The sequence below is a fragment of the Lepisma saccharinum genome, chromosome 8 (assembly GCF_977018435.1).
Source record: "Lepisma saccharinum chromosome 8, izLepSacc3.1, whole genome shotgun sequence".
Lineage (NCBI taxonomy): Eukaryota > Metazoa > Arthropoda > Insecta > Zygentoma > Lepismatidae > Lepisma > Lepisma saccharinum.
This window is the reverse complement of record NC_139236.1, coordinates 694,032-708,089: the sequence shown is the minus strand read 5'-3', so window position 1 is coordinate 708,089 and position 14,058 is coordinate 694,032. Positions and strand designations below refer to the sequence as shown.

General features: G+C 36.9%; 1 protein-coding gene across 1 annotated transcript in view; it reads left to right on the top strand.

Annotated features, from left to right (window-relative positions):
* Positions 1-13,736, top strand: part of LOC145991334 (cytochrome P450 2U1-like) — a 31,654-nt gene extending 17,918 nt beyond the window's left edge. The window contains exons 2-4 of the mRNA XM_083127335.1: positions 11,536-11,650; positions 12,197-12,335; positions 13,543-13,736. Coding sequence (XP_082983461.1) covers positions 11,536-11,650; positions 12,197-12,335; positions 13,543-13,736 — 448 coding nt within the window. The remainder of the gene's footprint in view (positions 1-11,535; positions 11,651-12,196; positions 12,336-13,542) is intronic.
* The last annotated feature ends 322 nt before the right edge of the window (positions 13,737-14,058 follow it).

Genomic DNA, 14,058 nt, shown 5'->3' with positions numbered 1-14,058 from the left:
CGATTTTAGAAATGTGTCAAAATTTCAATTTTGTTCTTACATAAATGAATCTGTTTCTTGCGCAAAAGTCTTCAGGCTGCAATATTGGGTAGTTTTAGTTTTATAATCATTGATGCAAGCCTACTAGAGGTCCGATTCAGCGATTTAGTCAGGACAGTGCGTTACTTTCAATCCCTGCCCTGACTTTTTCGAACTGCAGTTGTGATGCTTGAATGTCTCTTTATTATTGCATTTTCTTAACTCAATTACTTAACTCAATTAGACATGATCTTTATTGTAATAATAATTCCTAGTACGCAACATTTAATTCATAAATATATTATTTTCTAAACATAGAATTATAATGACTTTTCAATGGCGCTCGCACTATTTGAACTATTTTGTAATATCTATATCTCTCTCTCTCTCTCTCTCTTATATAATAATAATAATCCTTTGCGCAACAGCCCCACTCTCACACACACACATATATATATATATATATATATATATATATATATATTGGTCTGGCCCCTCCCTCAAAGAAATCCTGCGTATGGGCCTGGTCTACGTCAATGACAGAAATGCAAGCAATATTATTATTTATTTTTAACCCAATTAAAGGAATGTGGTAGAATTTAAAAGAAATAAAAAAGAGCAGAACGACTGTTGCTCTACTTTAAAAATTGTTGTTCTTCCAGGAAGAAAAATAAGAAGGATTTACTCCTGCACCTTAACACAGTGTCCCACGAGTCTCTCTTGATTAATACTGTCAAATGTGAAGTGATTTTATGAATAAAATTGTATGCCTGTTTACGCCTTACGTTGCGCAGATTTGGTAGTTCGCAAACGGTGTAATTATTTCGTGTTTCCTTACGCAACAGCAACTACATTTCATAAGACTGTTCTGAACACGGCACTTGCGTCAGTAAACAAGCATTTCGTCTGTTGCAGTATCACAGGAAAAGAATATCGTCCTGCAATGTTCAAGCCTCTACATATTTTCCATTAATAATGTCTAATCACAATAATAAGTTAGAAGAAATAATTCGCATTTTCGCAACTACCAATATTCTCGTTTTTCTTCATCACTTCGAAAATTATTTCTCGAAGATATCTGCTATACTACAAGAAAGCAATTCAAAATTACAAGAAAGCAATTCAAAATTAAAGTAAAAGTTCAACTACATGTACCCAACGACATTTACAATATTGGAGGGACAGAATACTTTAGAATTGTTGTTTCAATCGAAGGTAAGGGCGTGGTGTAGTGGTTAGAGTTCTCGATTGGGCTGCTAGCGGTCGCAGGTTCGATCCTCCATACTAGGTGTGGAGAGCATGGTAACATTATTTGTAATAGCAGAGTATAGTGGCTACATTGTTCTGCATATGGAATTTATAAAAAAATAAACAAATAAATGAATTGACACACATTCAAAGGGATATTTTCATGTATAAGATCGTGAATTATGATACTCTAACGATAATTGTGTACTGCTTTAAAGACATTGACAAATAATAATGAAATAACTATTGATGTTTGTGGCAATTCCGGACATAGCTACTAATTTTACCCCCTTTCCTACTCGAGTTCAATGCAAGGATACCTCCGCAAATATCGAATGTAAAGTTTTCATCATGTGCAATTCTCCATTAAATGTTTTCGCCGAGTCGTACTACCTTCGTTTTCTCTGTTACAAGCAAGTATTCTTTGCACACTATATGTAGGAGGAGAGTTGCATCTACATTTCACATTGGTCAGCTCCTTCTACTTACCTTCAGGAGCGAAAGCTTGTAGGGTAGTGTTTACCGTTCAGGACTGTCAATCTGATGGTCGTAGGTTCAAACCCTTCCGGTGTCAGAAAATTTTCTTAAGTTTTAGACCTATCCCATTGTGTTCATTGTCTACGCCGTGTGAAACGGAATGATTCAGTTTGGAATTAACGAAGGGGGGAGGAGAAATATTAAATTACAAAATCTCCATTTCAACGAAACGAAATATGCACAGAAATTGGATAATTGTTATAAATATTCAAATTACATTCATGTTTTTAGTGGTATAATCGCAAGTAAAATCAAAGATCTTACGTGGAAGATTTTACCTTGCTCTGAACTAAGCCAAAAGGCATTTCGCACCGATCTAATACATTCTCCAATACATTTCAAAAAGTTATTGAAAGTTTCATGTCGATAAATTGACCACTGCATCAATTCTTGACGCTGAGACGATATTTTCTGTAACTACCTCTTCTCTTCAGTCCTTTCTGTTCTTCTCTTCTCCGTCTCCTCTCCCCTCCTTCTGCTCGCTCTGCTTTTATCTCATATCGCCTTCCCTACCTTTCTCGCATCTTATCTCCATCCCACTCATCTCCACTCCTCGTATATCCTCTTCTGTCCGACATTTCCGACTCCACTGCACTCTTCTCCTCTTCTTTTCGTTCTTCTCTTTTTCTCTCCTTTACTTTACTCTCCACTCCCCTCTTCTCCTCTTCTTTTCGTTCTTCTCTTTTTCTCTCCTTTACTTTACTCTCCACTCCCCTCTTCTCGTCTCCTCTTCTCTCTTCTTTGCTCCATTTTCCTCTTCTCCTTTCGCTTTCTCTTTCTCCTCTCCTTTGTCACCTTTCGTTTTCTCTCACCTTTCGTTTTCTCTCACCTCTTTTCCTTTCCGTAGACTCATCAGCGATAAAATACTAGAAAACCTATTATTTTTCTATCAGAAAGAATTTTGTCAGTTGCGATATAATAGTGATATTTTTAATACTTTTATACACTAATACTTGTTTTTATTTCTTTCGCGTATTTTATAAATATTTATTGTGCATGTGGCAACCCTGAAATCAAGCCTAACTCTACACGCAACCCACCAACACCTTGTGTAAATTGGGTTGCCTATTTTAAAATGTTGTTGTCCTAAAACTTTTGAGAGACACTGTACATAAGGGTTATTAGGCCAAGTTGCTAAAGTTTGTACTGAAAGCTTATGAGGTCAGGTTGCTGAGGCTTGTATTGAAGGTTAATAAGGTCAGGTTGCTCAAGCTTCTGAATATTGGTTATAAGGCCAGGATTTTGAAAGTTGTTCAGAAGGGTAATAAGGTCAAGTTGGTAAAGCTTGTACAGAAGGGTTATAAGATCACTTTGCTGAAGCTTGTACTGAAGGGTTATAAGGTCAGGTTGCTAAAGCCTACGTGGGAAGGTTATAAGGTCAGGTTGCTGAAGTTTTTACTGAAGGGTTATAAGGTCAGGTTGTTAAAACTGTTACACAAGTTTTATAGGGTCAGGTTGCTGAAGCTTGTACTGAAGGTTTATAAGGTAAGTATGCTGAAGCTTTTGCACAAGGTTTATAGGGTTTGCTTGGTGAAGCTTGTACAGAAAGGTCGTAAGGTCCGGTTGCTAGAGCTTGTACACAAGGGTTATAAGGTGAGGTTGCTTAAGCTTGTCCAGAAGGGATATATGGTCATGTTGCTGAAGCTCGTACAAAAGGGTTGTAAGGTCAGGTTGCTAAAGCTTGTACGGAAGTTTTATTAGGTCAGCTTGATAAAACTTGTATGGAATTTTTATCAGGACAGATTGTTAAAGCTTTTACAGAAGGGTTATTGGGTCAGGTTGCTGAAGCTTGCACACAGGTGTTATAACGTCGGTCAACTAAAGCTTATATGGAATGTTTATAAGGTTAGGTTGCTAAAGCTTGTGCAAAAGGGTTATAAGGTCAGGTTGCTGAAGCTTTTACAGAGGGGTTGCAAGGTGAGGTTGCAGAAAATTGTACATAAGGGTTATAAGGTCAGGTTTCTGAAACCGGTTCAGAAGGGTAAAAATGTCAGGTTGGTAAAGCTTGTACAAAAGGTTTATTCGGTCATTTTGCTCAAACTTGTCCAGCAGGGTTATGAAGTCAGGCTGTTTAAGCTTGTACACAAGGGATATAATGTACTGTTCCTAAAGCTTGTAGACGAGGTTTATAAGGTGAGGTTGCTGAAGCTGGTACTGAAGTGTTATAAGGTCAGGTTGCTAAAGCTTGTATAGAAGGGCTATATGGTCAGGTTGCTTGTAGTGAAGGGTTATATGGTCAGTTTGCTGAAGTTTGTACTGAAGGGTTATAAGCTCAGGTTGCTAAAGCTTGTACAGGAGTGTTATAAGATCAGGTTGCTGAAGCTTGTACTGAAGGTTTATATGGTCAGGTTGCTAAAGCTTGTACAGAAGGGTTATAATGTCAGGTTATGAAGCTTGTTCAGAAGGGTTATTAGGTCAGATTGCTGAAGTTTGTACACATGGGTTATATAAGGTCAGGTTGCTGAAGCTTGTACACAAGGGTTATATAAGGTCAGGTTGCTGAAGCTTGTACTGAAGGGTTATAAGGTCAGATTGCTGTAGCTTTTACACAAAGGTTATATGGTCAGGTTGCTGAAGTTTGTACAGAAAGGTTATAAGGTCAGGTTGCTAAAGCTTGTACACAAGGGTTATATAAGGTCAGCTTACTGAAGCTTGTACTCAAGAGTTATAAGGTTAGGTTGCTCAAGCTCGTACACAATGGTTATAGGGTCAATTTACTGAAGCTTGTACAGAAAGGTTATGAGGTCAGGTTGGTAGAGCTTGTACTCAAGGGTTAGAAGGTGAGGTTGCTGAAGCTTGTTGAGAAGGGTAATAAAGTCAGGGTGCTCATGCTGGTACATAAGTGGTATTATGTCACGTTGCTAAGGCTTGTACAGAAGGGTTATATGGTGAGGTTGTTTAAGCTTGTACAGTAGGATTATAAGGTCAGGTTGCTGAAGCTTGAACAAAGGGGTTATATATTTGTCAAATATTCAGATATCTTGGCGTATAATTAGCCAACTTATTGCAATCTTGTAAAAAATAATCGTAAATTTTGAATCGTGTCACAAGATTTAGGCGAGAAATTAGGGCCTAGCCAAGAGATGGCCTAGAAGGTACTAAACTATACCACTACCGTAATAACTATAATTGTACAAATGGGCCTTGGCTGCATAAATTATATTCCAACTTCATCAATTCACATAAATGAAGCAATTAAATTGTGTTTAGATCGAAACATGATATCTGAGAATTTCAGGGAAACCCAGTGTACTCTATAACATGTGTTCTACATATATCATATGTAGAAAATGGGTGTCTCACTTACGTTTTACAGGATTTGCTGGCATAAAGGGATACAAAAGACTCAACTAACGTAGGAGTTGAATTTTCTTAATTATTTTTTTCTGAAATGATGAAATGGCTCTTCATTTATCCATACATAGGGAACAATTGTAAAAAAAACATCTGAGAGAATGTAAATGGCTTGCCATAGATGTTATTTTAAGTAAGTTATTTATTCAAACAAAGAGTGTGCACAAATTGTATCCTCGTTCTCGAATCGGCAGAATAAAACTAATCCAAATTTTCAAATTTTCAGCCATTTGAAAGATTCTAAAGGTGTTTAAATAATAAATGTAAGTTTATTTATCCAAAATTTGATGATTATAACAAGTCTCACAATTTCTAGTTCTTGAACCTTTCACGTTACATGTTTTCAGCTTTGTATAAATGATTTTGAGAAAAAATATGTACAAGATCGTTTCAAAGGAAGTAATAAATATGAGAGACCTCATGTTTAAATTAGTATCCTAAATTTCGATAAGTATATTAATGGGAAATTTTCAGGGATGTGGCTGATACGTATCAGCTCAGAAACTGACCTGGCTGATTTCCCCTAGAGAACATCTTTATCAATTATATTCGAGATTGTCAACCACTTCTCGTTTTGTGTGTGTGTGTGTGTATGTGTGTGTAAACATTGTCTCCTATTTCTAAAACTGTTAATCTGACGTTTCCCAAACGCAGGTAACAATGAGAAGAATCAATTAATTTATTTCCTTCTTTTTGAAGACATAGTTGATGGATATCTCAGCAATTAATGCTTTAATACTATTCTTTGAACAAATATGGAAAAATCTTTTGTACCCTTATACAAATTCCTTTTAATTTTAAAGCGGTACTAAAATTTGATATTTTCATAACAATGAAGATCTGCAAAGTTGAATTCTTTAATCTTTAATTCGGTGTTGTGCCAAGTCACAAAATTACAATTAAGCATCAAAGAAAATTTATAAATATCATTTCGGAAAAAGGTATATGCAATAACTTACGGTGAGTCACATAATTATTCGGACAGATAAGATTTCTAAATATTTACTGACGTAGTCGTGATATAATACGATGATAAAGGTTTAATATTTATTTAACAAACAAAACACAATATGAGGACACTGTTAATTATCTTCAATTATGTTTAATATAATATATTAGTAAAATATTTTCATTAAACAAAACAAACATTTTTTGTGGGTTAAACAAAATTATTCGGACACACGGAAGGAGAAACAGGAAAATAAGCTTGAAAAGCAACGAACAGAAATGTCAGTATCTGGTAGGCACCCCTTTCATTTTTAACACCTCGGATAAACGATTTGGCATACTTTCTACCAATTTTCTGGTGTACACTGCCGATATGTTGGCCCATTCATGTTGAATCTCTCCTTGAGGTCTGCCTTCGAGGTTATAGGTGTTTTCCTCACTTCTTTTTTCAACTTACACCAGAGGTGCTCAATGACGTTCAAGTCTGGAGACTGCGGTGGAGGATGGAGCATTTTTGGATAGTTTTACAATAACCATTCTTGTACTACGCGGGAAGTGTGCTTCGGATCATTATCTTGATAAAACATAAAGTTACAAAGAATGCTCATCATTTCAGCACTAGTCTTTAGATTTGACTTCAGAATGTCAAGGTAACGGTACCTGTCCATTGTCTGTTCGATCAAAGCCAATTTACCAACGCCTTGGGCCGACATGCAGCCCCAAATCATTACGTGACCACCCCCGTGCTTCACTGTTGCTTGCAAATTTTTCCCTCGGAGCTCCTCATTTGGTTTACGCCACACTGTTACCCTCCCATCTGACTCACAAATATTGAATTTACTCTCGTCAGTGAAAATTACCCGATTCCACCATGTCTGATCCTTTCCTAAGTGTTCCTTTGCGAACACCAGTCTTTTTGTCCTGTTTGGCTTACTTACAAAGGGCTTTCTCCTAGCTTCACTCTTCGTATAGTTTCAGGATGACTATGCTTTCCACACTCCTCAGCTACCTCAGCACACACCATTGGAGCACTCATGTTCTTTTTTTTTTAATTTTCCTCACGATTACTCTCTCATCTGTGGGGGAAAAAATTATTGGTCTCCCTGTATGACCGTGGGACTCGATCCTGTCTTCATCTTTAAATCGCTTAATAATATCTGCAACTGTATTTTTTTCATTTTCAACATTGAGGCAATTGCATGGTAAGTTTTACCCTTAGCGTGGTGCCATATAACTAACTGTCGTTGTTCACATGAACTTTCCTTTCCTCTTCGCCCCATTTCTAGATAGAAAATGTTCTTAAATCACAACTTTGTTAAACAAAACGCGATCGTAATTGCTATAGAAACCTACAGGAAACCACCAGAGTTAATATATATGAACAGAGTATACATACATCAATCAATCCGTAAATCGAAATTGTCACTGTATTGCAAACTTACGTTAACATTTACTATGTGTCCGAATAATTTTGTGGCACTATTTTTGCAACAGTAGGGATTCATCCTTCGTTATATTGTTGCTGATGTTCGTTTTTTAACTTTTTATCGTCCAATTTTGTGCTAAACATGACATTTTTTAAACGAAAATCAACTTCAGCGCTGTACACAGATTTCACTCCCTTCCCGCTCTTAAACGTTAGAAATTTACTGTGTGTCCGAATAATTATGTGACTCACTGTATTTTCTAATAATACTTCATTATTAAATTATATTAAAATATGTTTTTAAAATTAAACTACAAGAAAATTTGTAAAAGAGTTTCAAATGTGTGAAATACAACTATATTAATATAGACACATTTCTTCTTGTCCAGATATTGAAAGTTAAATAAGAGAGTGCCTTTCAATATTACACACTTGACATCTCCACAATCTGCAGAAAATGTAATGTGTTTCTTGAAGCAATATTCATGCCTGGCTTGATCGATAGAACAATAAAATTGTAATTTGTTGGTGAATACTGCCACTGCTAATGAGAGGCTAACATGACACAGATGTGTGTATTATGTGTTTGAGATTTCATGAATGAATCATTGTTAAATTGTTTCTAAAATATAGTACCAAAATATCCATGATGGTCCTTGGCATTAGGAAAATAGTTTCAATTCTTATTAAAATGTTTGTTGAGATCTGATAAGTCTCCCTATGCATTTGCAAGAAAAGTAAAAGTAAGTGCATTGAAAATCCTTCCTGACAACAGACAAACACAGGAAATATGTTCGCAGCCTCGGAGATCAAAGGGATCTCAATGAAAAAGTAATTGGCCAATTGTAGTTCTCGTGCTTACTGTACGCTCCAAAATCTTCCGTACATTATGTGAATGACATGGCAAAGAAGGGTGAGATAGACATTTATCAACTTGCACCTTGGAGGAACTGTCTCAAGAAACGTGTTTAACGTGCGATTATCAAGCCGCTATAAACCAGAGATGTCTTCTGAATGATCCAAGTACACCTAGTCCAAGTGGGAGAAGGTGGACATTGAAAAAATCACAATGGAGCAGAGCAGCTGGTAAAGTACTGGGTGTAGTGGCAGCCAACACCTCAAAGTGTATTAAATCTACTAGCTTGCAACTGCATTAGAAACTGCCTCCCTGATGGTGCAGTGGTATCGTCATCGCCTTGTAGTCAAGGGGTCCCAGGTTCGATACCCGGTAATATTTAATTTAATAAGTCTGTTGAAATTAAATTTATTTATTCAAATATTGAGATAAATGCTATTTATAAAAAATATGAAAAACCATTATTTTTCGGCTATTGTTACTAATTCAATAATATTAGATAAGAAGCAAAGAGTTATGACATGCTATCACACATTTTCCAGCTACAGGCATCTAGAACTTGCAGAAAAAATAATGTGAGAACCCGTCCCCCCCCCCTCGAGTGGTACCGATCGCCTAAATTTGAGGTCCTGGTTCATGGACTACTAATGCGCCCGATTATGTCAATCTGTGTATTAGTGAAATTCTGTTACTACATGAATCTTCAATTTTAAACCAAAGTTTTCGGATTGACATAAACGAATGCCTTATTTGTTCACGAACACTTGTAATGATAACCCATGTTATGTACAGTGTCTCTCAAAAGTTTTAGGACAACGACATTTTAAACTAGGCAACCAAATTTACACAAGGCGATGGTGGGTTGCGTGTAGAGTTAGGCTCAATTTCAGGGTTGCCAACTGCACAATAAATATTCATAAAATACGCGAAAGAAATAAAAACAAGTATTAGTGTATAAAAGTATTAAAAATATCACTATTATATGGCAAGTGACAAAATTATTTCTGAAAGAAAAATAATATGTTTTCTAGTATTTTATCGCTGATGAGTCTACAGAAAGGAAAGGAGGTGAGAGGAAACGAGAGGTGACAAAGAACAGGAGAGAGAGAAAGCGAAAGGAGAAGAGGAAAAGTAGAGGACAGAAGAAAGAGAGGATAGACGAGGAGAGGAGATGTAGTGAGGAGAATGGAAAACGATTCTAGGAGAGATGAAGAAAATGGAGCAGAGAAGAGAAATGAGAAGGAAAACGAGATGAGAGAAGAGTGGAGTGTAGAGGAAAGGAGAGAAAAAGAGAAGAACGAAAAGAAGAGGAGAAGAGTGCAGTGGAGTCGGAAATCTAAGGCAGGAGAGGAGATACGAGGAGTGGAGATGAGTGGGAAGGATATAAGATGCGAGAAAAGTAGGGAAGGCGATATGAGATAAAAGCAGAACAGAAGGAGGGGAGAGAAGAAGGAGAAGGAGAAGAGAAGAACAGAAGGGACTGAAGAGAAGAGGTAGTTGCAGAAAATATCGTCTCAGCGTCAAGAATTTATGCATTATCAAATTATCGACATGAAATATTCAACAACATTTTGAAATGTATTGGAGAATGTATTAGATCGGTGCGAAATGCCTTTTGACTTAATTCAGAGCAAGGTAAAATCTTCCATGTAAGATCTTTGATTTTACCTGCGATTATACCACTAAAAACATGAATGTAATTTTAATATTTATAAGAATTATCCAATTTTTGTCCACTTCTGGGTTCGTTGAAATGGAGATTTTGTAATTTAATATTTCCCATCCCCCATCGTTAATTCCAAACTGAACCATTCCGTTTCACACGGCGTAGACAATGAACACAATGGGATAGTTCTAAAACTTACGAAAATTTTCTGCCACCAGAAGGGATTGAACCTACGGCCATCAGTTCGACAGTCCTGAACTGTAAACACTACCCTACAAGCTATCGCTCCTGGAAGTGAGTACAAGGAGCTGATCAATGTAAAATGTAGATGCAACTCTCCTCCTACATGTAATGTGCAAACAATACTTGTTTGTAACAAAGAAAACGAAGGTAGTACGACTTGGCGAATTACATTCATGTTTTAGTGGTATAATCGCAGGTAAAATCAAAGATCTTACGTGGAAGATTTTACCTTGCTCTGAATTAAGTCAAAAGGCATTTCGCACCGATCTAATACATTCTCCAATACATTTCAAAATGTTGTTGAATATTTCATGTCGATAATTTGACCAATGCATCAATTCTTGACGCTGAGACGATATTTTCTGCAACTACCTCTTCTCTTCAGTCCCTTCTAATCTTCTTTTCTCCTTTTCCTTTTTCTCTCCCCTCCTTCTGCTCTGCTTTTATCTCATATCGCCTTCCCTACTTTTCTCGCATCTTATCCCACTCATCTCCACTCCTCATATCTTCTTTCCTGTCTTTGGTTTCCGACTCCATTGCACTCTTCTTCTCTTCTTTTCGTTCTTCTCTTTTTCTCTCCTTTAGTCTACTCTCCACTCCCCTCTTCTCGTCTCCTCTTCTCTCATCTCTTTTACCTTCTCTTTTCTCTTCTTTGCTCCATTTTCCTCATCTCTCCTAGAATCTTTTTCCATTCTCCTCACTACATCTCCTCTCCTCGTCTATCCTCTCTTTCTTCTGTCCTCTACTTTTCCTCTTATCCTTTCGCTTTCTCTTTCTCCTGTCCTTTGTCACCTCTCGTTTCCTCTCATCTCTTTTCCTTTCTGTAGACTCATCAGCGATGAAATACTAGAAAACCATTTTTTTTCTTTGAGAAATAATTTTGTCACTTGCGATATAATAGTGATATTTTTAATAATTTTATACAATAATACTTGTTTTTATTTCTTTCGCGTATTTTATAAATATCTATTGTGCATGTGGCAACCCTGAAATTGAGCCTAACTCTACACGCAACCCACGAATGCCTTGTGTAAATTGGGTTGCCTAGTTTAAAATGTCGTTGTCCAAAACTTTTGAGAGACACTGTACAAGAGATACATAAAGTTTTTGTCAATCTTGATTATTTTAGATGACAACATGCTTACCCTTTCATAACAAAATCATATTCAAAATCTCAAAAGAGAGTGTATAGATGTTTCTTAGAGACAATTTATTGACGATTTAACTTTTCCATTTCAGATTGCCCTACACTGTGGCTACAATCCACGAAATTCAAAGGCTGGCATGTGTTGTTCCAATAATTCCACGAGCAGTAGTGGAGGATTTTGAATTTAATGGCTATACTCTTCCAAAGGTAAGAAACTCTGGTTGGAGTTGCATTTACTATATACTCGTGTATTAAAAGGTATCTCGTACGAAAACCATCAATGCGACGGCTCCCGTGTGACGGTAGATATCCAATCGATGTCCGTCAAAACCCAGTCGCATTGGTTGGTGATGCAAAACGTTAGGAAAAAAATCCATTGGTAAACATCCATTTACATGTGGCTTTTTGCAGCTGGCCGAATTATTGGAGATATAAAAGTTTGGAAAACGTGCACTTTATATACTTTTTTTTTTTGGTATTAAATGTTAAAATACAAATGTTGAACAAATTGTGATATTCGCGAAAAAGAAACCCAATTCGTAACTTGTGTTCATTTCGATTCCATGTAAAATGTATTCAGATCATATCACTTCAGATATACCATTTTTTGGTGTTACAACATTTGTGAAAAATCACGGTCCATACTTATTGATCTTATCGACAAACAGAAACGTTCTGAGAACTCGGTTGAATTTTGTTGTTTGGTGATGACGGGTTGTTCAGCTTGGATTGCACATATTTTTTTTTCTGCAGGGATCATGCATTTGGGTAAACCTATACGCCGCCCACATGGACAAGGACTACTGGAAAGACCCCGAAAACTTCCGACCAGAGAGATTTCTGGAAGACGGACGTGTCATCTCCCATGAATACATGTTCACCTATGGTGGAGGTGAGTAATTGTACCAAACAGGAAGTAAGCCTTCCTGGTGAGTGACGAATGATGAGAAGGTTCTCTCGGGTTATTGGTCAGGTCAGGTGAGATCTGGGAAGCTTACCAATCTTTCGAGATTAGAGTTCATCAGAGTAGAGTGACGTTAGCTCTCTAAAGCTTGCAAAATCTCACCTGGTAGATAGCCCGAAAGAAATTTTTCATTTTTTGTAGGACCTTTCAGTTTTGTAGTAGCGTTCCTATTTACCCGACATTGCCCCCTACGTACATTTCTTGTGAACTAATGTAATTTTGAAGAAAAAATATTGCATTGAAAAGTTATAAACTAAAGTTGCTGACCAAGGCAGTTTATTAAAAATCAGAAACAATTTAAACGTAACGTTTCTACCCTATATCATGGTCTTTCTCAAACGAAGAACTAAACTAAAATGATGGAACACACAACCAGAAAGTAAACTTGGTCAGCAACTTTAGATTATTTAATGTGGAAATAAGGCTCAATTAAGTTACCGTTGGAAAGTTGTGACAAATCGTAAAATTCTTCTGAAAATAAGGGGCACCTCCCATCATTCCCCATACATGAAGTTGTCTGTGAATATAAAACATCATTAACATCTTACCAGGCAGAGAAGTCACGTACTGTGAGTGTGGGTATCCAAGATACGTAGAAATCATCACCACCCTATCTTTTCTTCCAAAATTTTGTCTTTATTTAGAAATTCCTTCTTACCTAAACTGAACTTGTGCGTAGCTCCTGCTGCTCTGAATCAATTAATACATAGACAAAAAGGACAGTCAGAGTAGGTTAATGCTTGCCCTCATTCGAATCACCTTAGTAACCGGTCCGTACTTACTGATCGTAAGTCCAGTTCTTACACATTTGGTGTATGTAAACAATTCGCGGAGGTAGAGGCTGCTGAAGTAGTCCAATCGGTGGGTCCTCTGACTGCTAAGAGGGAGACTCAGTGTATATAAATTTTTAGGTGGCAATTCTTACAGCTTATCAGTTTCTAAAAAGTGAGTGCCTGGTGAAAACCTTCGAAAGGGAGGGGTCAGGAGCCTGGAGCAGATTACCTCCACAAATGACAAAGATTATGAAAATATGGGACCCCACCTCAACATCTTTCCATATGCCATCTCGGGTGCAGAACGTAGCTTCACACAGCGGGTAATTTTCATTTATGCAATTCTCATTTTCTCTTCACAGGTCGAAGACGATGTTTGGGAGACAATATAGGAAGAATGTTCATGTTCATTTTCTTAACGGTGTTGCTGCAAAAGTTCATATTCAGAATTCCATGTAACGCCAAAATACCCACAACGGAATCACCCGATGCGATAGTCGTTAGACCTCACCCTTTCAAGGCAGTCATAGAGGAGAAGCAGACTACAATTCTGTAGCCGCTTCTTGATTCCAAGTTGAGATGGCAATGTTTGTGCTAAATGTCATTTATATGTAATGTGCAAATTTATCTTTTACTATTGAACTTTACAACCTTCTTGTGAGTGTCATTTATTTAATGATGTATCGATACCCTTCTCCAGTAAGCAAATACAGAGAGAGAACATAGCCACATAATGCTAAACTGTAAGATTTGATTTGATTGATTGATTGATTTAGTTTATTTTACTTTGCGTTTTGTGCCTCTTGGCTAATTTGCGAAGATGGGGATGAGTGATACAATGATTAAATTGATGAATGGACATTCACAAACAACCAAGC